This window comes from Diadema setosum, chromosome 17 (genome assembly GCF_964275005.1).
Source record: "Diadema setosum chromosome 17, eeDiaSeto1, whole genome shotgun sequence".
Lineage (NCBI taxonomy): Eukaryota > Metazoa > Echinodermata > Echinoidea > Diadematoida > Diadematidae > Diadema > Diadema setosum.
This window is the reverse complement of record NC_092701.1, coordinates 13818507-13843880: the sequence shown is the minus strand read 5'-3', so window position 1 is coordinate 13843880 and position 25374 is coordinate 13818507. Positions and strand designations below refer to the sequence as shown.

General features: G+C 36.2%; 1 protein-coding gene across 1 annotated transcript in view; it reads left to right on the top strand.

Moving 5' to 3' along the window:
• Positions 1-5327: 5327 nt before the first annotated feature.
• LOC140240345 (nucleoporin NUP188-like) overlaps positions 5328-25374 on the top strand; it is a 71234-nt gene continuing 51187 nt past the window's right edge. Inside the window, exons 1-7 of the mRNA XM_072320109.1 lie at positions 5328-5379; positions 13833-13887; positions 14754-14827; positions 18032-18116; positions 18961-19041; positions 22204-22248; positions 25075-25167. Of these exons, the coding sequence (XP_072176210.1) occupies positions 5363-5379; positions 13833-13887; positions 14754-14827; positions 18032-18116; positions 18961-19041; positions 22204-22248; positions 25075-25167 (450 nt within the window). The 5' untranslated portion in view covers positions 5328-5362. The remainder of the gene's footprint in view (positions 5380-13832; positions 13888-14753; positions 14828-18031; positions 18117-18960; positions 19042-22203; positions 22249-25074; positions 25168-25374) is intronic.

Here is a 25374-nt window from a genome sequence, read left to right as displayed (position 1 = left end):
TGAATAAAAAGCTGAACGCTTCCATAAGGCAAGGGACAGTGAACAATGAGTAAGACATTAAGGTGGTATGTACAGGTTTAGCTGAGACATTTTATTGTCATCTTTGATTTTCTTATAAGACACGTTGATATCTCTATTGATCATAATAACAAGGCATACCTAAACCCATCACAGTCTTTAACAGAAGAACATGAGTAACTTTTATATGCTTCTATACGCTGTAAGAGGAAGTAAAGAATGAAGTAAATCATACGAAAACTTGCAACTATCGGTGTGTGTGATAGCATGAATTAATCTAATCATAATTTTTAAGTTATTCAGTTTGCGTTTTATGAGCTCAGAGTCTATAATTGGATGAGTCTTCTGTATATTTGGTGTGTGTGTGTGTGTGTTGTGTGTGTGCGTGCGTGCGTGTGAGGTGTGAATTGATGAATTTGCGTTTACATGTTTAGGCTTGTTTTCAGTGTATTCATTTTATTTTTTTTCTAAGCCAACAACATCCTATATCTCTGTATTTAGTATTCCATTAATTTTTTTTTTCTTCATATAGTATTGCATTGGCATATGGTATTTATTCTCATTTACCTTTTTTTAAAGGGGTGCGAAAAAGGGGTGCGTAAAGGGGTGCGAAAAAATTTTGGTGCCGCTTATTTCTTTGTATTTCTTTTGTTTTTAGAAAAAATAAAGGGGACGCCCGTTGCGCCCCCTCCTGGATCCGCCACCGCTGTTTCACGGTGCAACCTTCAAATTACATGTTGGCATCTTGGTGTTGTAGTGATGCTAAGTCTTGCAGCTTATATATATATGTATATATATATATATATATATATATATATATATATATATATATATATATATATCGTACCACTCAAAAATTACCCCATGTTATTAATCGTGTCATAGGACAATTACGTGTAGTAATGACAATTTTGTCAAACACAATAATATCATCGATCACAGTCTGACTGAACAAAAAGCTGAACGCTTCCATAAGGCAAGGGACAGTGAACAATGAGTAAGACATTAAGGTGGTATGTACAGGTTTAGCTGAGACATCAATTGTCATCTTTGATTTTCTTATAAGACACGTTGATATCTCTGTTAATCATAATAACAAGGCATACCTAAACCCATCACAGTCTTTAACAGAAGAACATGAGTAACTTTTATATGCTTCTATACGCTGTAAGAGGAAGTAAAGAATGAAGTAAATCATACGAAAACTTGCAACTATCGGTGTGTGTTATAGCATGAATTAATCTAATCATAATTTTTAAGTTATTCAGTTTGCGTTTTATGAGCTCAGAGTCTATAATTGGATGAGTCTTCTGTATATTTGGTGTGTGTGTGTGTGTGTTGTGTGTGTGCGTGCGTGCGTGTGAGGTGTGAATTGATGAAATTGCGTTTACATGTTTAGGCTTGTTTTCAGTGTATTCATTTTACTTTTTTTTCTAAGCCAACAACATCCTATATCTCTGTATTTAGTATTCCATTATTTTTTTTTTCAGTATTCCATTTTTTTAAACCATATTGGCATATGGTATTTATTCTCATTTACCTTTTTTTTTAATGATAATACCAAAGAACCTGAACACTGACAATGATACACTTTCTGTTTCTTGTAGAACCGTGTATGCAAGTATTCACAAAGGCTCCTCTACACGAAAAAAAAAAAATGCCCTTAATGATAATTTAAGTTGTGCTATTTCCAAAATAGAATGTTCACATGCACGAAAAATAAATAAAAATAAAAATAATAATGACAGGCATTTAAATCGCGGTCCCGAGGGGAAAAGTGAATAATACAATACATACGTTTTAATGTTACGTGTTTTTTTTTAATGGAAATTACTATCTAATTCCATTTCATTCATTAATTCACTTCTTTTTTTTTTCAACACAAACTATAAATGTACCAAAGATATATGTACAAAACATGCTTAAAAGTATGCAACGATACATAATCTAATATAAATAATATGTCAAAGTCAAGTATATAATCACACAGTTAATATTATGATGTAATCTGTCACGTAAAATGCGCCTCTAAATGCCTTGCACATAATTATGTTTGTACACTTTGAGAAGATGACTGTATCCATGTTATTTAAGAAGTCACCTCTGTCAGGCAAAGCTATTTTCTCATATAAGACTTATTCTCTTTTTCAACTCAATGTGTGTGTGTGTGTGTGTGTGCGTCTGTGTGTGTGGGTGTATCAATAATGCAGTCATGGATGAGTTTACTATGTTTGTATTTTTATATGTTTTATGTTTATCTAGATCGACAAGGATGATTGATTACATTTAAGAGGGACAATATTATGTCTACTCTTTTAATTTAAAAATTATGATAAAGTAATGATGATAAACTCAGACCTGAGACTTAACAGAGAGGAGGAAGGGGTTGGTGAGGAAAGTATTGTGGATGATTGATATTGATTGCAGTAGGAAAAATTATCTATTGGAGAGTTTTCTGCATGTCAATGAATAAAACAGAGAAATAACACGTATACACGCATAGGCCTGCCATCGAAACAAAGACACAAGATTAAACGAATAAATCACCTAACGTGCAGGACCTTTAAATTCTGACAAACCATCACCCATGCACTATAACAACAACCAACCAACCAAACAGTCAACAACACAAAACAAATAATCCCACATTTCAACCATATTTCGATATCAAGAGTGGGGATATAGGGTATGAAGAAGAAACTGTACATTCAAAGGCAAGTCTCTTTTATAGTTTGAATGCTTTACAGTTCTTTGAAGTTCTTTACACACCCTGGGACAATACGTTTACTCCCGGCGTGTATCGAAAAAGAGTAAGAAGCATCGGCGGTGCGTAGCGTGCGGACAGGAATCCCCCCCCCCCCCGGTTTTGCCAAAAATACTTTTTCTTCTTACTGATATGATACACAATTGATACAGACATATGCATGCAGACATGGTATTCCCGGACACCATGGTAAATTCCGGAGTCGCATAGCTATCTGCGTTATAATGATATTCCGTCCGCATGGAACTTCGCAGACTTTTCTTACTGAGCGTTATCGTTGGATATGGGCTGAAATTACCCAAATCGACAAAAAAATGTAGATATGCTAGGAAATTCACTTTTTTACGTAAGATTTAGAAGAATAGTGTGTTGTTCGAAATGTTCTTGTTTGACCTCTTACCGTACAGTACGAAATTTGAGCCTCATTTGCTTTTTTTTTCTTTGTCGTCTGCTCGGTACGAATCGTGTGTATGAATAGTAATTCTGGTGCATGAATAAGATGTGAAAAACGTCGATTATTTCATTACAAAAATTGTGTTTGGGATTATAATTCGACTTTGCATTGCGCGCAAAACAAAAAAGTTAGTGTCGAGCCATGATATATATACATATATAATAATAGACAGAAGTATTGGAACAAGTTCACTCGGTTGACAGGAGGTTCATCCGTATTTATTGCTACTCGGAGTTTCATGCAACCTCCATGAGGCGCAATCATCAGGCAATGATGATGATTGCCTCATGATTGCGCCTCATGGAGGTTGCATGAAACTCCGAGTAGCAATAAATACGGATGAACCTGTTGTCAACCGAGTGAACTTGTTCCAATTCTTCTGTCTAAAGCTCTTCCTTTGAGGATATTAAGCACTCTTCATAGAAGGATAGAATAACCAAGTACACACACACACACACACACACACACATATACATATATATATATATATATGTATATATATATATATATATATATATATATATATATGTATATATATATATATATATATATATAAGATAGATATACAAAGCTGCAACAAAGTTCATGCTGTATTCACCAACGGTTTATTTCTTCACACAAATTTTCGAGCGTCTCGCCGCCCTTTATCTTGCCAATACGTGGACTACCTTATCAACATAATAGGATATATATTATCATTATATACGTATGTATGTATGGATTGTGTGTAGGAGAGGCTATTGAATTACCGGACACTTGTTTTTGTTTCTCTGAATCAATTCATATATATATATATATATATATATATATATATATATATATATATATATATATGTATATATATATTCTTATATATATATATATATATATATTTATATACATTAACATAATTGTAGTCAAGATTCTAGGATAACGCAAGTGAGTGTATGGAGTGAGCGATAAGCTCCTAAATTATGAGCTGCCACTTTGAAAAAAAGCTAGCACTTTCGCAAGGCACACTTGTAATGTCAAAATTTTCATCGAAGCTGAAAGTTAGACATACTTAGAATTGTTTATCTATGATCCAAATTGTTTATTATCTTTAAATGTAATATTTCATCTCTCATTGTAAGCTCTTAGGCTCAACAAAGAAACTGAATACGACTGAAAGTCGTGAGAGGAATTGTAGCACAGATTTTTATTCTATATTTCTAGCAGTCTTTGCCCCAAGGCTGTTCAGGCCTCTGTTTCGATGTAAGAGAGTTTTATCATGGTTAACCTCGGCGGTTGTGCTTCACGGAGTGAGGACAATGGCTTTTTATGTGTGTGTGTTTTTTTTAACTGTCCCAATAAGCCAGTTCGGGGTTAGCTCATGTACAGATGGGTACAAATGACCTTTCTTCAGAGACCAGGTGTATGATCAAAATGATCCATCAATTGATACTTCGGAAAACATCCATTTATTTTGCATTGAATGTAATGACAATCTTCTTCTATTGATATTGCCAAAACAGTACTGCTTTTGCTAGCTGCAAGGTGGATGTGATGGCAATTAAGCACCACTTTAATGCAATACAAGGATTACTTGAATATTCATTGCATCACAGATGCTTATACAAAGATCGTAGTGTACGATCTTTGATGCTTATCTCAATGAATTTAAAAACCAACATGCTCTACTGGTACAATTCCCGTACAAATGACCTTTTTCCCTGAACTGAAGGATTCCACTAGAATTATTCTATGGCTTTAATATGTTTGTATATATATTAGTGAGTTGTTATATTACATGTCTTAACTTGCCTTTTCAGGGGTCTTATTATATACAAGCTTGCTTTTCTAAGACCCCTCCACTTTACATCTATAATGCATCTACATGCATTGTCAATTTATATTCAAATATTCTGCAAATTGTTTTAATCGCATATATTCAACAATGTATTCCTTGTTACATATTATTGTTCTTATGTAATTGTTCTTATGTAATTTTGGTATTGTGGAAACTTTGAATAAACTTGAACTTGAACTTGAACTTGAACCGGCTTATTCGTACGTTGTCCTTAGGTAAATTTTTAAGTCCCTTTTTATTTAGAGCCACCATAGACAATCTTTGCACACAATTTGGACTCTCTGCTTGGAGATCTGTCATGGCGGCATTTACAACGTAAGTTTTGTAATAAAATTCGACTAAATTAGGGGAAGATTGCCATTATTATAGAAATTTCACGAAATCATTTGTTTCATTACTACATAAGTGTGATCATATGTAACGATATTTCGTGTATGTCGGTGATTAATGGCTTCTATGGAATTCCTCACTGAATCTCTGTTTTAAACGTGGTGGGTATACTTGTAGGCCTACTGCACTCCAGTACTTCGTTCACACTTCCTACTACATGAGCTAGGTCGCTCGCTCGGTCCCATATACCGCAATCGGTGCGGGTTTTCGGAATGCTGCGGAAGGAATGCGAGTTTAGGGGTGGTAGTGGTATTCTGAAATCCTTCCTAGGAAGAAATTTCTTCCTGAGTTAGGATTTTTTTCCCGAGTGGTATTCTGAAAATGGCAAAATCGTGAAATAGGCCCCACCGCAGTGCGCGTACACCTATGCGTTAGCAAGCAAGGTTAGACAGGTCTAACCACGTTAGTAGGTTAGAAATAACTGCGAACAGCACAGCAGCCCCAAACGCGTAGCGTATGCAATGGGACTGCGGCGCGGACGGACGGACGGTAGTAGCATTCAGGATCATGACGGGGTAGTATCGCGGATAAATATCAACTTAAAATCGAAAAATTTCTTCAATTTGAAGACTTACCAGCTTACAGGTGATGTTGAAGTGTTGACAACAGGTAATTTAATGTGCAACGTTCGGTTCTGCCAATCAATAGTCCCTTTTTATTAAATTCCTGTTCGATAATTGATGACTTAATTTGACTCGGTTGAGAGGAACCTGGGACTCCAGGAGAGCTACACTGAATTGACAGCCAGCACATGCGCACACAGACTTCTTATCCGGTCAATGGATTTGAAATTTGTGCGACGGTCGCGGATTGCGCTAGAAAGTGCCATTTTTTTGTTCAATGGACTTATTGTGAGGGCTCTCTACTATGGACTGGATATGGATGTAAATTACCATGATTATACCTTCTGTAATATAAGCATGCACTTTACTAACTGCGACCAGCCCCAACACGCAGTGTTGGAGCTGCGCATTGTAGCAGATATGATCATGACAGGCGAAGTATAGCGCCTAAATATAAATATGAAATCGCAAAAATTCTGTAATATGAAGACTTACAGGTGAAGTTATAATGTTGAAGACTGACTGCGTTCAACTTATGGTCCTGCCAATATTCCATTTCTGCTCGAATTGATAAGTTAAATACGACTCGGTCGAAAGGAACTTGGGAGAACGACATCTTATACAGTCAATGGATTTGAAACTTGTGCGCATGCGCTGGCCGTCAATTCATCTGTACAGCTGTAGCTTTATGGCAAGGCCGTATCATACTGTTGTGGCAAACCCTCTCGCTGTATATTGCGTTGCTTTTTGGGTGGGTACGCGCGCGCAGGCCTTGTCAGAAGGCTAAAAGCATTGCGACTCCGCCCAGCACATGAATATTTACGTGCGCAGTGTACTGCATACTGATTTCGAAAATGGTGAATGGGATGGGGAGCTAGGCGATGGACCTGTAAAAAAAAACGTTTGTTCAAGATCATTGGACCAGTGTGAACAAGAACAAGGTGAACGTATGGTAGGAATTAGATAAGAATCTTATGTATACTATAAAAGTAAGTTTTTTTCTAGTGAAATTCGAAACTTACGGAGGCGCGAAAATCTGTGACAGACTGTGTATGTTTTTCAAGCTTACCGATATAGCACTCTAATGACTCAGGACGCTCCCACAGTGTGTAACTGTGTACACGGAGCGTCCCGGGGTTAGCACTTTACATGAGTAACGTACAAATGTCTATATACAATAAGTAATGTATAAATTGATATAAGTTTTGTAGCTGTGTTGTGGTTCCCCATTTTGATGGCGAGGCTTCGACTGTCTGATGCTGTGCTTTGCACAGCATCTGGTCGGGCTATAGTAATGAATGCGATTGTCATTGGTTGGTCCCTTATGATACGGCATTTCATATTGGCTTAAGAAAGGACGTGGGTCAGTGGGCGGGGATAAGGATGGCCTAATTTGCATTAAGAAGTGCCTTGGAAGAAATTTCAGAATACCAACTCTGTCTTTCCTAGGCACTTCCTAAGTTAGAAACACGATCACCATCATCACTCGAGATAAACACCTAGCAGTGGCGGATCCAGAGGGGGGCGCAAGAGGCTCACGCCCCCTTTACCCTTTATTTATCTTAAAAACAAAAGAAATAAAAAGAAAAAATGAAATGAAACCCAGAAGTGGCACCAGAAATATTAGTTGCGCCCCCCCCCCCCCTTTACAGAATTCCTAGATCCGCCCCTGCCTAGGAAAATGAATCACAAAGTATCAACAACCTCCCCGACAACGACACAAACATTACGAAACATAACACAGAGCACACCAAAGCGGCTAGGATCAAACACCCTTCGAAATACTGCAGCAAAGCGGAGAAATCACAGTTATGAAAATGCATGTACACAGTGCGAGACAATTGAAAGAATTACCTTTCATATTTCAAAATATTAAGGGAACAAATAAAGTGATATTAAACGAAAGAAATCGTACCAAACGAGAGGTATGAGAAACGACAGAAATAAAACAATATTAGGCCCCAGCGGCAGCAGCATAGTTACATTTTTGAATCATCAAACATGTAGGCACACAGAATATGCGTGTTTAGGTTTCGGAATAACGACCCATCGGAATAGCGCACCGTTTTCTTTTTCGGAATAATGAACACCACGAAAATAAATTTTAAACAATGTCAAACTAAGAATCCAACGTATTTCTTGCCTTAAAGATTTTCCTCCCTTCTATATTTCTTTTCCGAATTCTTTTATGAATCATAATATTATTTCATCTTCACACTGGGACGAACATCTACAAGGTGTAGGGAATTTGCGTGTTTCAGAACATATATCACTTTCGCATCAGCGAACCTTATGTGGGTACTCCGCAAATGCCCCCCCCCCCAAAAAAATACATATATATATATATATATATATATATATATCTATATATATATATATATATATATATATATATATATATATAAACATGTTGCGAATTCACGTATTGGCTCCAATATAGCGAAGAATCAAGAAATAAACTAGTAATGCATTATTTCGCCAATAAGAATGAGTTCTTATTGGCGAAATAATGCATTACTAGTTTATTTCTTGATTCTTCGCTATATATATATATATATATATATATATATATATATATATATATACTGTATATATACCAACAACACAACAAACAAGCAAGCTAACAAATAAACATATGTGTACTAAGATTTAATCTCATTTGGTTGCTTTGAATATTTCACGTTCAGTCTGTGTTTCTTTTCGGAATTATCTCTCGCTTCCCAACTAAGAAATAAACGATGTCAAACTACAAGTGTATAAGAATTAAACTTATTGTCTTGCTCTGAATATATAATTCGTTATTCCAAAGGTTCGTTTATCCATGAATAAAACAAGGCTGGATACTCCAAAGGTTTGCTAATCCGACAATGAAATAAATGCATCTAGTATGCAATCTCAAACATTTGTGCATTTTGGGATTATGAATCCTAATATTATTTGACTTTCACATTTACAAACATCTATATAAGGTGTAGGGAATTTGCATGTTTCGGAATATTTCATTTTCGTACTAATGAACCTTTTAGGTGGGTATAACGAACATGACCCCCACCCCCCCCCCCCAAAAAAAGAAAAGAAAAAGAAAGAAAGAGCCAAGTCAAACTAAGAATTAGTCTGAATTAGTCGCTCTGAAAATTCCACGTACCGTCTGAATTATATCTTCCTGTCCAATAAAGAAATAAATGATGTCAAACTACGAATTAAACTTATTGTTTTGTTTTGAATGTATTTCTTTTTTTTTTTTTGCTTTTCTGATTCAATTAAAAAAAAAAAACGGGCAATGTAACGCGCAATCGCTGAAGAAAGAAAATATATTTAATGACCAAATAACGGAGAACAAATCCTTCCTATTTCATTTTTTCCTCTTTTTGGGGGGTTAGTTTTCTTTTTAATACTTGGTCGTTTATGTACACGCAGTTTTGGTGAAACCATTTTCTTCTTGGTCGGCATTCTACAATATTAATTCCTTCTTTTTATGGCACAAAAATCTACACATTGACTCACCCAACAAAACACCCCATAGAACTATGGAAAAAAAAAAAAAAGGATGACAATTTATGTTGCAAGAGACAAATCATGAGCAGACGATTCCATCTTTCGATTTCCCTCTCCCTGTCCACTCTCACCCATACTCGGCTCACCTACCTCACCCCCCCCCCCCCCCCAAAAAAAAAAAACAAAACAACAACAACAACTAGCAGCAAATATGACTACACTTGTCCCTTGTGAGGTGATTATCGAATCAAAATGTTCACAGTTGAACCAGGGAGGTGACCCTCCCTGGTTGAACAATGACATGAAAAACAATGGTAATAGTAGGCAGAGGGAAGCTTGACACCCATACGACAGACAAAACCACAGGTAGGGCAAAGGAATTTGCGCGCACGTGTAAATTAGGGCTGGGGTGGAACAGGCTGTTAGAGTAATCGAACCAAACCCCTTGGCATAAACTGCAAACATCTTGGTACTATTTAGTCTTTCTTTTGGCATGAAAGAAAAACATCAAACAGACTATCAGTGCATCACAAATGTTCACCTAGCCATGGAAATGATTACTACATCTCTTTGATCATGAAAAAAATAAATAGGTCAAATGTCCTAAGAAAAATACAAAAACTTATATGCTTTTAATAGACGAGGTGAGTGACATACTAGTAGTATGGCAAAGCCATACATGCTCCATGCTGAGTTGGATGGAGCTCAGGGAGGTAGCTCCTAGGCCCTAGCTGGAGTCACATGTTGTGTAGAGTTGGTGAGAACTTTAAGACAATCTCATATTTGAATGGTTCCTGTGGATTCATGCTCGCCAAAATTATGTGATTTCTCTAAATTCCTATGAACCTGAATGATCTCTGAACTGTGAAGTTGCCCAGATTGCTAATTTAGTCTATTTCATAATCAACAGTTTGTTTCCTGTTGGTAAAAACAAAATGATTCTTTATCGAACATAAACTACATGGTACATGGTACACACTGTACATGTGTTGCATTCAGCTGAGCCATAGCAGTGGCCACACACACACAGCACACTCGCCTTCACACACATTCCCTGGTTACATACAGCCGGCATAATAATGCATGTGATGTGCAGTGGATTGCGGGATACAGTGCAGTAAATAATCTGATAATGGTACCGTACTTACAGGGTAAGGGAAACTTGACACTTTTAAAAATTATATGTTTACGAATCAAGAGGAAATAAATTGCTTCAATAAAACGACATCAATGTATGTATACATGTCACCATTTTAATATTATCATGTGTATCTGGTGAATTCCACGCCTGTCTACTGTTCTCATTCCGACCGCTACTTGTTGATTCTTGCTACAGAAAATATGTGATCATTTTGCAACCACTCAGCGTGGCGCACGTGTGTGCATGTGCGCCCTGGACGCTTCTAATGAAATTTGGACGAAACTGCCGAGCTGCGAACACGCATTTTCCGAATGAGCAACGCATTTGCCGAACGGAATTGAGTGGGCGGATGTGGATGAAATTGCGTCCCTAAAGCGTCAGAATCGTGCTACTGGATCGATGACGAAATTTCGTCCAAATTTCGTCCAGATTTCGTTGCTACTGAATTGATAAAGAACTTTTGTTGGAAAACAAAATTAACGGAGGCATTTCTTATTGCGTGTACTGTAGGAAGAAACTTAGGAAGAAACTTAGGAAGGGGGGGGGGGGGTAAGGGTCAAGGTCAAGCACCCCCCCTCCCCACGGTGAGAACTTTTTGCATTTTGATGTTGTAAATGATACAATTTGATACATGTTCTATCAACTTGAAACAGCCCCATGTGTTTAAGGTAGCAGGATATTGTGATGTGGACTATTATTGACCAATTTGCCTATAAAGTGGTAGCATTTAAATAAACGTCTTGTATTACTTCTTACAATGAATTGCATGAACGCTGTCTGTTAAGCAATCAAACAGAAAAGGCATGCACACGAGGGTGTACACAAGGGATATTTCTCCTCCCACATGAAGGTGATTTTATATTTTCAGACCTGAAATTCAGCGATCTGGTGCAAACTTTTTGTGCAACACTTGGAATTTTTTCTAGCCCCCCCCCCCCCAAAAAAAAATAATGGAAATAATTAGGGCTTTTTTTTTCAGGGAAGTTTTAATAGCAAAATCACAGCATTTAGCTCTTATTCCACGTGTGCATCATCTGTGTGTGTATGTACAAAGTCTAATGAGGTATAGAGGGGGAGGGTGTGGGAAGGGGATGCCCCCTCCCGCTCGACGGAGCTTTTGCATTTGTAAAATTGAAATAAAGCAATCTGAAGCACACTTTTTTGTAGGAATTTCAGAAATTGTCATTCCCCAAAGTGTACTAAGTCTATAGAGGGGACCAATCAGTGGGAGGGTGGCAAGATACCACTCACATATTTGAGGGAGCTTTTTTTTTTTCATTTTTAGAACTGAAATTCAACAATCTGGCGACGACTTCTGTTGGAATATCTGGAAATTTGTCAATCAGAGAAATGCAAGTCTGTAGAAGGAGACATAGCAGGATGATGTGGGAGGGGATAAGCCCTATTCTCCCTCCTACATGAGGAAGATTCTGTATTTTCTGATTGCAGTTAAACGTTTTGATGCACACATTTTGTGGCGTATATTTGGAAAACTCAAAGTGTAGCCATAGTCTACTATGCACAGGGCGGGGGCAAACAGGGAGAAAGTGTGGGAGAGTGCTATCCCCACCCTTCCCGTACGAGGGAGCTTTTGCCTTAAAGTTGAAATTAAGATATCTCGCATTCGCATATTTGGTGGAATATTTGGGAAATTATCACACACACACAAAAAAAAAATGATCGGGGAACTGAGAGAGGAAAGATTTGATTAAAGGGAAGATAAACCCCAAAAACAATGTGGATTGAGTGAAAGCAGCAACATTAGTAGAACACATCAGTGAAAGTTTGAAGAAAATCGGACAATTGATGCAAAAGTTATGAATTTTTAAAGTTTTGGTGTTGGAACTGCTGGATGAGGAGACTACTAGAGGTTATGACGTATGAGTGGACTACAATATCAAGAAAATATAAAGAAAATACTACAAAAATCCATTTTTCATGAAAATTACAAATTCCATCAACTTGATATTGACATATGTTAAGGATAGCAATTATTCCCCCTGCTTTCTGAAATCGGTTGGTCCACTGCTCTTTCATAATTCCAGAAAAGTGAATTTTTGTTGAATATCCTTTATATTTTCTTTGTATTGTTGTCCACTCATACGTCATATCCTCTAGTAGTCTCCTCATCCAGCGGTTCCAACACCAAAACTTTAAAAATTCATAACTTTTGCATCGATTGTCCGATTTTTCTCAAACTTTCACTGATGTGTTCTACTAATGTTGCTGCTTTCACTCAATCCACATTGCTCTTTGGGTTTACCTTCCCTTTAAAAGGGGATATTCCCCTTGTACCTGAGGGAACTATTGGTTTTTCGGAATGTAAATGATAAGTCTTGTGCACTCTGAATTATTCAGAGTGTAAGGGGAGGGGGCGACCGCCCCCATCGTCCCCCCCCCCCCTTTTGCTACGCCGGTGCTTAGACAGGAACTTGATGTAAGAGCGGAATCTTTGGAAATTCAAATTCATGGGTGTTGTGATTTTCTCCCTGATTTTTTTCCCCTTTTTTTTTTTCGTTCTTTCTCTTCTTCTTTTTTTCACGAACCAAAAGTGTGGGGGAGGGGGGCTGCAGCCCCCCGGTTCCACAGCCCCTGGGCTATACTGTTAAAAATTGAAATTTTGCTCCATGGATATCGCGCAAGGGATCGCTGTGGAGTGCTATACCATGCTCTAATTCCACATGAGTATTTAGTAAAATTTGTGCTAGAATGCAGAAATTTTCAACACGTGACAACAGTTTTGTAGCTGTGCGAGGGGTCTAGCCTGGTTGGTGTATGGGTCCCCAAAAAACAAAAAAAAACAACACACAAACAAGAAAATGTGTGTATATGTCTTCTGTCTATATTTAAGTTTTTTTTTTCAAATATTTATTGTTTCATGGTGGGAAAAGATAAGTAATAAGTGTATTTCTGAAAGTAAATCACAATATTTGTAACCACATATAATATAGAAATTCTTATACACTTGTCTTCAAAATTACAAGTAAGAAAGTGTCATTCTATTGGCCCAGTGCACAATACAAAATGTACTTATTGCTCTGAAGATACAGGTGTATGTAGTATCATTTGAAGATTAATAGTATTTGAACAAGAATGTTTCTGTTATTATTGCACTTGGTTTGTTCTTTTGCTTTGCTATCCTGTGTAGTTTATCATGACTTTCATGTGTCTTCTAATAGGTCAGCCCAAGAGCTCCTGCTGATTATAAGTGGACATTCTGCTCTACGCGCAAAGGTAAATATATATTAGTTAAGTGTAAATCATAGAGACCATGACAGGAGGGGCAGACGAAGAGTAGATTGGTACTATGGATGTAGATGTAATCAATAGGGTTTTTATGCCTCTACCTTGAAGTGTGCCAGATGAGATGCATTATGTTCTGGGTTTACCATCTGTCTGACCTAGATCTCATTATCACAGATGAAGCAAACTGGTTCTGCAGATTTTTTATTTCATTTTGTTATTTTATTATTTTCTTTTTACCCAGCCCAGTTATTCTACACAAGGTGTATATAAGCTGGTAGCTGATAGGCACAAAATAACTTGATGTCAGATGATGAAGCTCAAAGAACTTGTGCATTCTTCAGCTTTTTCTGCTTCATCTCAGGAATATCACTGACAATATGATTTGGTAGGAAGGGTTGACAGGAATAGGCATTTACTTACAGAAGGGGATAGGAACAATTCAGGGTCGAACATATGACCAGTATTAAAGGTCACCATTATATTCATGCAAATAACTCTCGACCTATCTCCGCCTCACATCTCTACCTAATGAGTACTAACTCACAATTTTGGAGCAACCTTTTGATAATTATTTACCGGGTATATCACTTTATCAATAACTTTTTAATTTTTCAATCAACACTGCCTGCTGTTGTGATTTTGGCACAAAAACGTATTGGGCAATACCTCCACTTTTAAGTAGAATTAAATGACTAAAGACTGCAAATGTGAAAGCATGTTTTGTCTTTGAATTATAGTACTCTTTTGTTAGGGATATGTTTGTGACTTGAGTCAAGGTTTTATTGTTGACCAGACATCTTGTGGAATTATGCCTAAAAGCGCATCTTATGTTTTCTGTTTTCTTTTTTCCACAGGACCTGATCCGTGATGAGTTGGTTGATAACAAGAAGAGGCTGTTAGAGGGTGTACTCGTGTACAAAAAGCACAAGTGAGAGACACTAAGAGACAGTGCCTATAAGGGGCTGATATCACTGAACACACAAATGATTTGCAAAGGACGCAATAATGTCGAAAAAATTGCAAAGTCCAACATTCAGAAAATCCCCCCCCCCCCCGAATGTGTTCCGACTAATGGAGTTGTAAACCATTCATGAGCAGTTTGTGTGTGGTTCTCACAATGTACGTGTGAGTGTCATGTGTACCATTTGCTGAAGTATATACTACCAGTCACATACCGGTATATCAAAAACATGCGACTTAAATGTGAACAGTGCAAATTTTCCAATTATCACAGACAAAATGTTTCTTAATTTAGAGAGTTGATAACTTTCTGTAGGTCAAATCAAATTTGTTATTTTTTCTTTCTCCTTTCTCTCCCTCTTCTCTCTGTTATTTTGTTGGTTTATTGTTGGTTGGTGCACACGCTTGTTGTGTGTGTGTGTGTGTGTGTGTGTGTGTGTGTATGTATGCTGACTTCTTTTCTGAGGGCCTACCCCAACAAGCATCTGATTTTCTGTAGGTTCTTCACACATTATCTTAATTTTCAGTGTATAATTTTGGCATAATCTGGTGTCATTTGAAATGTATTCTGTGATGTTGATCAAAAATTTCATTCTCTGTAGGGTTTTTGAAATTTTTATAATTTTTCGATGTGAAGATGTATGTTATGATTTTCATTTCTAGAAAACTCCCAAACATGCACCAAATGTTTGTGAGAATATCTCAAAAAGTATGCAAACAGTTTGTGGATATGTCGCAAAAATGATCAGAAGAACTTTCCAGACATTGCAAAACATGCATGAGGCATTCTCCAAACTGTCGGGATCTGTTTGGGGTTTCACAAAGATTTTGTGAACATCATGCACATCTTGCATAGATGGTGCACATGTGAGAAGGCTTTCGAGTCTTTCGTGGAACAAATCACAAGTGAATAACAACCCACCTGTGCAGAAAACATTTCCAAGAATTTTCAACATTTTAAAATTACCGCCAAACTACAAACGATGCCCCCAAACAGTTGGCAACCCTTCCAAACCCCAGATTGGTTTGATGATCTTTTCCAGACTAAAATATAAATGCTGGACTTTTCTCTTTTTTCCGGCGTTCACATCCTTTGCAAATTGTTCACATGCTCTATGAAATCAGCCCTCCAGGGGATCTGCTAGCATATAGCTGACCACCTATTGTATTTGTCACTATTTCTTTTTCCTTGTGTTTGTTATTCTTCTATCTTTAAATTTTATGAACATGTATCTCAAAAGTTTCATGACAAATTCACATGAAATTTTCCATGGTCATGTCGCATTGCGATCACTCATGTATGACAGCATATCGGTGCCATTTTACGATTTTGAGATATCAAATGATTGATTATATATCCGTAACCAAATGTCATTTTATATAATGTTTGGTATGCATAAACTCCAAGTCATGTGTGCTCGTATTGCACAATGATTTTTTATTCTGGCTGACATGACACGCATGTCAAAATTAAAAATGCTGAATGAGTTTGTGATTAATTGAGAATACATTTTTAGAGGCCATTTTGAGCGTTTCAAACTTTTTTGTGAATACATGCCCATCCCTATTTTTTTGCTCGCACGGTGCTTGTGCCGCGTGAAATTTTTTTTTATGCCTCTGCCATGAATTGTCACCAGAGCCATTATGTTATCAGGTTGTCCGTCTGTACATCTGTCCGTCTGTTGCAGCGTCCGTCCATCCATCCCATCAATCTTTCTGTCCGTAATCAATTTTGTGGGCAGCTTATTAACTTAAAAATTGTTTAGGTATCCTTATGAAACTTAATAGTGCATGTATGTATGAGTGGACGGAGTTGTGCCTATCAACTTTTGGGTGCACATGCTCAAGGTCAAATGTCAATTACCAAGGTCAAATTCTTAAAATTTCACGTTTTCCTCCATATCTATGAAATGCCTGAAGATATTTTCTTGAAACTTAATGTAGACAGGTGTACATGATGTACATGTATTACCAGATAAAGATTATCTCTAGAGGGAAAGTTTGGGCCGTAGGGTCATTGGGTCAAAGGTCAAGGGTCAAAGGTCAGGTTAGTTTGCTAAAATTCTACTATTAATCCTGAAATTAAATTTTTTTCCTCCATACCTTGGAGCTTACTCATTGCATTAAAGGCATAATTTACCATTTGCAGATGAAAGCATTAGTGCTATAAAATAGTTCTAAAATGTGAGTTAGGGATAGAAACAACCACTGTCAAAATTTGAATCCGTATAATCGATGTTAAGTGTTGTTAAATACACAATATGTGAACAATAGTTATAATAAAAAAATTTCCAGACTAAACCGTATACAGTTACGGTTTATTGAGAAAAACCCGGATATCTCCTTATATTTTAGGTTTTATTGCAAATATTTCATATGGTAGGATGTTTTATGATACAACAGACCTACACATATGCATCAAATATGATATCTTGAAAATTTTTGAAATCACTGCTCCCAAAGGTAAACTGGACCTTTAACTAAATCAAACTACATAGGTATATTCATGCATTACTGCAGTGCACAATGATTCAGTACGGAAAGATTTTGGCCATGGGGTCAAAGGTCAAGTGAAAATGTTCAAATGTCACAGTTTTATCCCATATTTTGAAAAAAGCTTAAAGTATTGTCATGAAAATGGATATTACCAGTTAGTGATTATTTGAAGAATTGTGGGCCATAGATTCAAAGGGCAAGGGTCAAAGGTCAAATGAAAATGCTCAAATTCCCAAATACTTGACTCTCCTAACCAATTTAGCCATCCATCCAAATGAAGACTAGTTCAAGGAAAGAAACAGTCAACACACTTGTGACAAACATGTTATTCCAATATTTTGCCAGAATTATGTGAAACTGTCGTCTCACATTGTCAAGACGTATTCTAGATCTATTGGGAAAATGATATGATATGGTTGAGGCGAAGCAGTTGCCTTATAGTGACGTTTCTAGTTACAGCTGTAAATGGAGATATCTGAGATGATCAGTTTGCAGTAGGCATATTGAGTCTTTCAACATTTTCAAAGCATGAAGATAAAATAAGGGAAAGTTATGAATTATGAAAGGTTTGTGAATTCATGCTCCACATGCTGCCAATTGTAAACATTTGAAATAAGTTGGTAATGTGGGATAGAATCATTGTTCTTTGTCCTTTTCTCTTCTTTGACCTCTGTAGTGATGCATCAGAGCAAAAACTGAAAAAGCAGAAGGAAATCAGTGAACTGGAACGCAAGTTCCTGCTCCGCATGTGTCGATTTCTGGTAAGTCCTTTCCAGCCTTTTAATTTGAGTTTATTGTGTAATGATCTTTCCTATCAGTCAACGTGTATGTAAATCAGTATGAGTAACATCTAAAATGTCTGATGTTTTGATTCAGAATTAATAATGTAATGCATATTGTAGCAAAATTCATCCAAGCATGTTCCAAAGATTGTAGGAGTCTGACATCATACTTTAAAGAAAGTTATGTTCATTGTCAGGTGTCATATGCCACCTTTATTGCTGCCTATTTATAGTGAAACTTATCCATATCATGATGAGATGTATTTAGTAATTTGAATGTCTTTAGCTGAGTACCACTGCTAAATCTGTTCTCAAGAAATTGTAGTAAGAGTCTTGCCAAACCACATATGCCTGCTTTGCTGTGTATCCTAGCTTGTAAGACTGGTAGTGTGATGCACAATTTCAAAATACCTGTCATATTTTGTTGCTGTTGTTGCTGCAAGCCCCACTGATGTCTTTTGGTGTTCATGCTATGTGGCTAATTTAATATCCATGCAATTTTTGGTGGATAGTTATTAAATGTTTTGATATGATATTTTAGACAAGTTTTATGCATGATATCTGTATAGTGAAGACATAGAAGGACTATAAACATTAAACAAAAGATATGATGTCTTATCGTTTGTCAAGAAAATAAATTTGTCCTTTCCTTGTAATGATGCATTTTAAGTAGGTTTTCTTTTTGGATATTGAAGAAGTTATACATTTTTTTTTTTTTTTATAGTACAGCTTTCAGAATTTAATAATGAATTGTGGTATGACACCTGATTGATTAGTCTACCAAACGTGTGTAATTGCCTCGTTTAAACACTTGTTGATGCAGGATTTGGATGCTTTGCAGTGTCGAGAGTTGTTTAACTCCTATCTGATTAATGCATTCCGAGGGACAGATAAGCAACTACAGGTATGTGTCAATGGTTGTATGCCTCTGTACAAAATATTTTTTTTATGCCTCCGCCACGAAGTGTTGCCGGAGGCATTATGTTTTCGGGTTGTCTGTCCGTCCATCCTTCCATCCGTCCGTCCATCCTTCCATCCGTCCGTCCTTCGTCCGTAATCGATTTTGTGGACAGCGTAACTAAAAAACCATTGGAGGTATCCTAATGAAACTTGGCATGTGTATGTATGAGTGGGCGAAGTTGTGCCTATCAACTTTTGGGTTCACATGCTCAAGGTCAAAGGTCAAAAGGTCAAGGTCAAATGCTCAAAATTTCACTATTTCTCCCATGTCTATGCTATGCCAGAAGGTATTTTCTTGAAACTTAGTGTATACATGTATTACCCAATGAAGATTCTCTACTGAGAGTTTTGGGTCATGAGGTCAAGGTTCAAAGGTCAAAGGTCAAGTGAAAATGTTAAAATTTCACTTTTTTTCTCCATATCTTGGAAAGGGTTCAAAGTATCTTTGTGGAACATAGTACATAGGCATGTACTGACTGGCAGTGATTATGTAGGGAATTTAAGGGTCATGGATCAAGGGTCAAAGGTCAAGGGTCAAGGTCAACTCCTCAAAATTTCACTTTTCCCTCATATTTACGCAATGCCTGCAAGATTTTTCTTGAAACTTAATGCATACATGTGTTACCCAATAGAGATTCTCTGGCAAGTTTCTTGCCAAAAGGTCAAAGATCAAGTGAAAGTGCTGAATTTCAGTTCTTCCTCCATAAGTTGAAAGTGACTCAGGGTATCATTATTAAACGTAGTACATGATTATTTATGCATGTTCTACCTGACAGTGATTTTCTTGGGAATTTTAGGGTTATAGGGTCAAAGGTCCAGGGTCAAAGGCCAGGTTAAAATGCCAATGTTTTACCATTTAATACTGAAATTACACTTTTTCTCTATACCTTCAAAATTACTCAGTGCATAGACTTATGTATAAAAGGGTCAAAAGTCAAGTAAAATTCCTCAAATCCCCAAATTCATGCTCTCTTAGAAAATGTAGCCATTTATCCAATTAAACCTAGTTCAAGGAAAGTGAACACTCAACAAATTATAACATGTCATTTTAATATTTTGCCAATTAGATGAAACTGTCATCACACATTGTCAAGACGTACTGTAGACCTATTAGTAGAATCATACATTATGGCGAAGGCATACTGGTCACCATAGTGACATTTCTAGTTTGTTTGTTTGTTTTTTATTTTGTCCCAGATATTACATCTGTTTGACCAAGTGTTCTTAACAAAGTAAGGTAAACTTGTTTTCTAAGCAACAAAAGGAGGTTTAATAGTGCTGTTTAATTGATCATATCACAATCAGTTATCAGGTTTAAGGAAACCAATCCCCAATTATGAATATGTATTGAGTTAAAGCAGTGATGTTAGTAGAACACATTAATTTTCCAGTTTATTCATTTATGCAGTTATGATTTTTTAAAGTTTCTGTGCCATCATTGCTGGATGGGAAGACTACTACAGTTCATGATGTCATTATGGACAAGAGTATATAGAAAATAAAAATAAAATTCAAGATATTTTCATCTTTTCTAGCATTATGAAAGAGCACTTGACATACCTCATTCAGAAAGCAGCCCTGGGGAAATACCCTTTATATAATAATGTCACAAACAAGTCAATGGAATGTGAACATTTCATAAGAAAGTGAAACTTTGTGGAATTCTCATATATTCTTTATGTTGTTGTCCATAATACAATACAATACATTGAAGTCAGTAATTACATTTGTATAGCAATCTTATGAACTATTTATTTGTTTCACAGTGCTTTACATCACATCGTTCCAAGGAAAGATCAAGACTTCACTGACTGATGTGTTCTACTAATATTGCTGCTTTCACTCAATAATCAATCCACATTGTGCTTTGTGCTAAGACAATAAGCCAGTTCGTAGTTCCACTTTGCGCATGAGCAGAAAAAGGTCATTTGTACCAAGAGGCAAGTTGGTTTTTAAATTCACTGAGATAAGCATCTGTCATACAATGATTATTCATGCAATCCTGGTAAATGTTGCTTGCCAGTACATCCACCTGACAGCAAACCTGGTATTTGGCAATAGGAATAAAACAGTTTTTTAATGCGTTCAATGAAAAACAATGAAATGGATGCTTCCCCGACAGTTGATTGACGGACCATTCCGGTCACCTGGTCTATGCAAGTTCATTCATTGTTTGAACATGAATTCATGAATTAGGCCTATTACGTCGGGCAAGCTTACCGGTACCCATAATGTCTCTTTGAAAACGATTGAAGTGCCTAACCAACCGAGAAAAAAGAAAGGTCATTTGTACCAACGTGCCCATGAGCTAATTACGAACTGGCTTATAACATACCAGTAGCTTATAAACCCATGTGATTTTCATCTGCCTGCCAGCCATTTCTGACTTTTTTGTTTTTGTTGTTACTTGCCCTGATAAATATTTTGAGCTGATCTCATGGAGTCGGAAGTTCTATGACATTTTGTTTGTGATCTGCTTGTACCAGCATATTTTGTCTCAGCGTCCATGCACTTTTATGAGGAGCTTGAATTATCAGGGTGTGGGTTTTGCAACAACCTTGAGTGGATCACAATGGAGTGTACCATAGGAATCATAAGAATTCAGGCCTTTATACAGTGGCACATTGATGCATGTATGCTGATCTGCAGTAATGCGCTACTGCAGTCACAATACTTATGCCTCTCTGTTTATACGAAAATTCTTGAATAATGTTATTATTATTATTATTATTAGTAGTAGTAGTAGTATTAGTGTTAGTATTAGTATTAGTATTAGTATTAGTGTTAGTATTAGTATTAGTATTAGTATTAGTGTTAGTATTAGTATTAGTATTAGTATTAGTATTAGTATTAGTATTAGTGTTAGTATTGGTATTAGTATTAGTATTAGTATTAGTATTAGTATTAGTATTAGTATTAGTATTAGTATTTTTATTATCATTTCATGTTCTATTAGGATTTTTTTTTTCATCAAAGTAATGTTTCATGTTTTCATTGCATGTTAATCATATTTCTTACATTATTTATAACAGTGATTGAATTACCTTCTGTCAAACAATACTGTAGCAATAACACACCATTCTTTCTTTTGAATGCCTTTTTTTAGGCCATTCTCAAAGATGAACGCAGTGTGCAGGCCATGCTGCTAAAAGTAAGTCCAGAAACTTTTTTTTTTTAAAAGTCAGAATTACTGGTACAACGTTGTATACTCTCAAGTTCAAAATTAAGATATGCATCTATTCATTGACTCCAGACATATGATAACCACCAAGTTTCACCTTGAGAAAGATCACTCATTTGAATACAAAGACATAGGTCAGTCAAGAGAAGGGAATTTCTTTCTTACCTCATTGGCGGTCATATTTTATTGAAAATTCTTGAACACTATGGAAAATTGATGCCAGCATAATTTGTTGGCAGGATGATATATATTTTAATATTCCCATGATAAGAGATTATACAGCATATTTTCTGTAATATGTTTTGTGTAATGCCAGTAAATTAAAAACAGAGTTTATTCCAGTATTGAAAAGTTATGGCTGGTGACAAAGCTTAAGGAGAACTCCAAACCCGTTCAAAGTTCGTATGAAAAGAAAGAGTAAAATTTCATTAGCACGTCAGTGAAAATTTGATCAAAAGCAGATAAAAATTAGGGAAGTTATGAAACTTTTAAGTTTTGCAATTTTTGCAAGATGGAACAGTTCTTGAACAGTTGATATGAATGTACAAACGAGTGCACTGATTATGTTTTCACCTCATAATTTTCTCTTAATTGTGGGCATAAAACTGACAAAGATGAATTTTTCTGTTATATGAGTGTAAAACGTAGTGTTACTCTTGGCTGAATAACTTGTAGATAGGTATATTAGGATTTGAGACTAGGGCATTATTGTGTTTGAACAAGTAAATTAGAAATTTGAAGATTTTGAGATTTTGTGTACAAACTATAACAGCAAATGTATTGACTGTTCAAGAACTGATGTGGTTGTGAAATTTTATTCTTTTTTTTATCAAACTAGCTGTTATCTGGTCTGGAATTTTGCTTTAAATTCTGAAACAGAGAAAAATATGCTGTGTCAACTCCTCTTTAATACTTCTTAAAGCGTGTGTGTGCGCATTAAAAGAGAATAGAAGAACATGTAAGAAGGAATAAATCAAGCAGGGTAGATTAATTCCTGTTGATCTATGATCATACTTGTGCATTTTCATTGTTAATGGGGATGACATAGAATCATTTGCTGTAAGTGGTGTAATTCACGTATATTTCTGAATAATCTGTTTAGCTTTAAAACTTGGCACTTTAAAGCTCAACACTTAAACATCAAAGTTTTTTATTTCTATCATATTTGATATGTTTACACAGGAAAATTCATACCTCATGCAGATATTTTCTTCTTTTTTTTTTTGCTGCTAATTGAGATTCTGAGTTAGAAATTTTGTATAAAATACAGCAAACAAGTGAGTTGTTGAGTTGTCAAATGACCTTTTTTCACCAAGAATATCAGCCTGATTTTGATGATGTCACAAGTATCTTATGCTCTTTGCCAACCAGCTGCATGTTCCAAACACCAGCGGGTGTGCGCCTTGCTTCCTACACATTTTGCGCAGTGTAGCTCGATTCCAAACTATTGTCTGAAAGATAGTTGAAGACAAACGTTTTTTATCTGAGTTTAGAAGTGGAAACCTATGAAGAGGAGGAATGAGGAGACAATATTGAGTCATGATCCTCAAATTCAAACAGTTGTGACTGATATTTAGGTGATTTTGACATCAGAGCAGAAGGTTTACTAGCAACAAGGCTGATGCCATTACTGCTGCTGCATTGCTGACTGCATAATTACATGAACATCGGTGGGCATAAACAGCTGCGTGATGGTGACAATGATAACAATGATCAGTTTACGACTTGACCCTCATAGTGCTGGGAATTGATATGCATGACATTAATAATGTTGTTAATTGCTATTATTGTATTTTCCCATGCTTTTGTTACACCCATCGCACTGATACATTAAAAGATAGCACTAATTCACATATGCATAGACCGCTGAAAATATGCGAGACACTTGTGATGTCATCAAATCATAGAGCAATACTCCACCACAGAGAGCTGAGGTGGGTGTTCAGAATGAGGGTTAACATTCACTTTTATTCATTTTTTGTGTCTGAATAGACCTACAAAAGTACAATACTCACGTCTAGTATGTTCTCAGCTTTCACTACAGGTATTATTTGCTGATTTTAGGATTCTCTTTGAAGTTCCTGTTTAAACTAAAGGGATGGTACAGTATTGGTGGAGATGAGAACTGGGCTTTTAACTTTTTGCGAGATACCAAGAAAACACTAATGAAATAGTACTAATAGCATACCATTTTAAGAGGAATTCAAAGAGTTATTTGATGAAAATCGGGTTTGGAATGACTGAAACATCCAAAAACAAAGTAAAACAAAGCGATCGTAATAAATGGTGGGTCCCACACTTTATTAGAATCGCTCTGTTTTGGATATCTCAGCCATTTCAAAACCAATTTTCATCAAATAAATGTTGAATTCCTCATGGAATTACATGCTCTTTCATATTTCAAAAGAAATTTCTCATTAACTCACCAAAAATGTTAAAAACCTGAAATTAGGTATCAACCAAAACTATACGATCCCTTTAACGTCCATGATCATAAGGTACCAGCAGTTGTCCCTTTTCTGAACAGCAAAGTAAATAAACAAGCCTAAGAATAATGAATAGATGATGAAAGATACACACAATACATTCACATATTTGCACAAATTTGACAATGTACAAAGTAAGGAGCAACTTACATCAGTTGCTTTTCAGTAATATGTCTAGCCTAGACAGCAAAACACAACAGTCTGAAGTACAATTGGTACTCTAAAATAACACTATCATTTCTGTAGTAATTTTGTTAGACATATTTTGTACTTGGAAATGAAATGAAATATCTTCCTTGTGGTTGTAAAGGTTTGGGATTTCTACCATGCTGACAGGCTCCACCTACTGCAGTGTATCAAGCACTTAGCTAATTTTTGGCAAGATGAAGACCATCCATACCAGGTAAAGACCAGATTAACACCCACTTTGTCGGCTGAAATTTTCTTGTGGGAATTATTCCATGCAGATTTTCAAGTTGTTTGTAGAGTTTAGAATAATGATGATTCTCCAATTCTACCCACTACAAGAATGTTTAAAGTGTTTTCTGTTCTAGCAGTGAAATGAAAAATTGAATTGTAATGCATAAAGACAGAAAATGCCTTTGAAGTT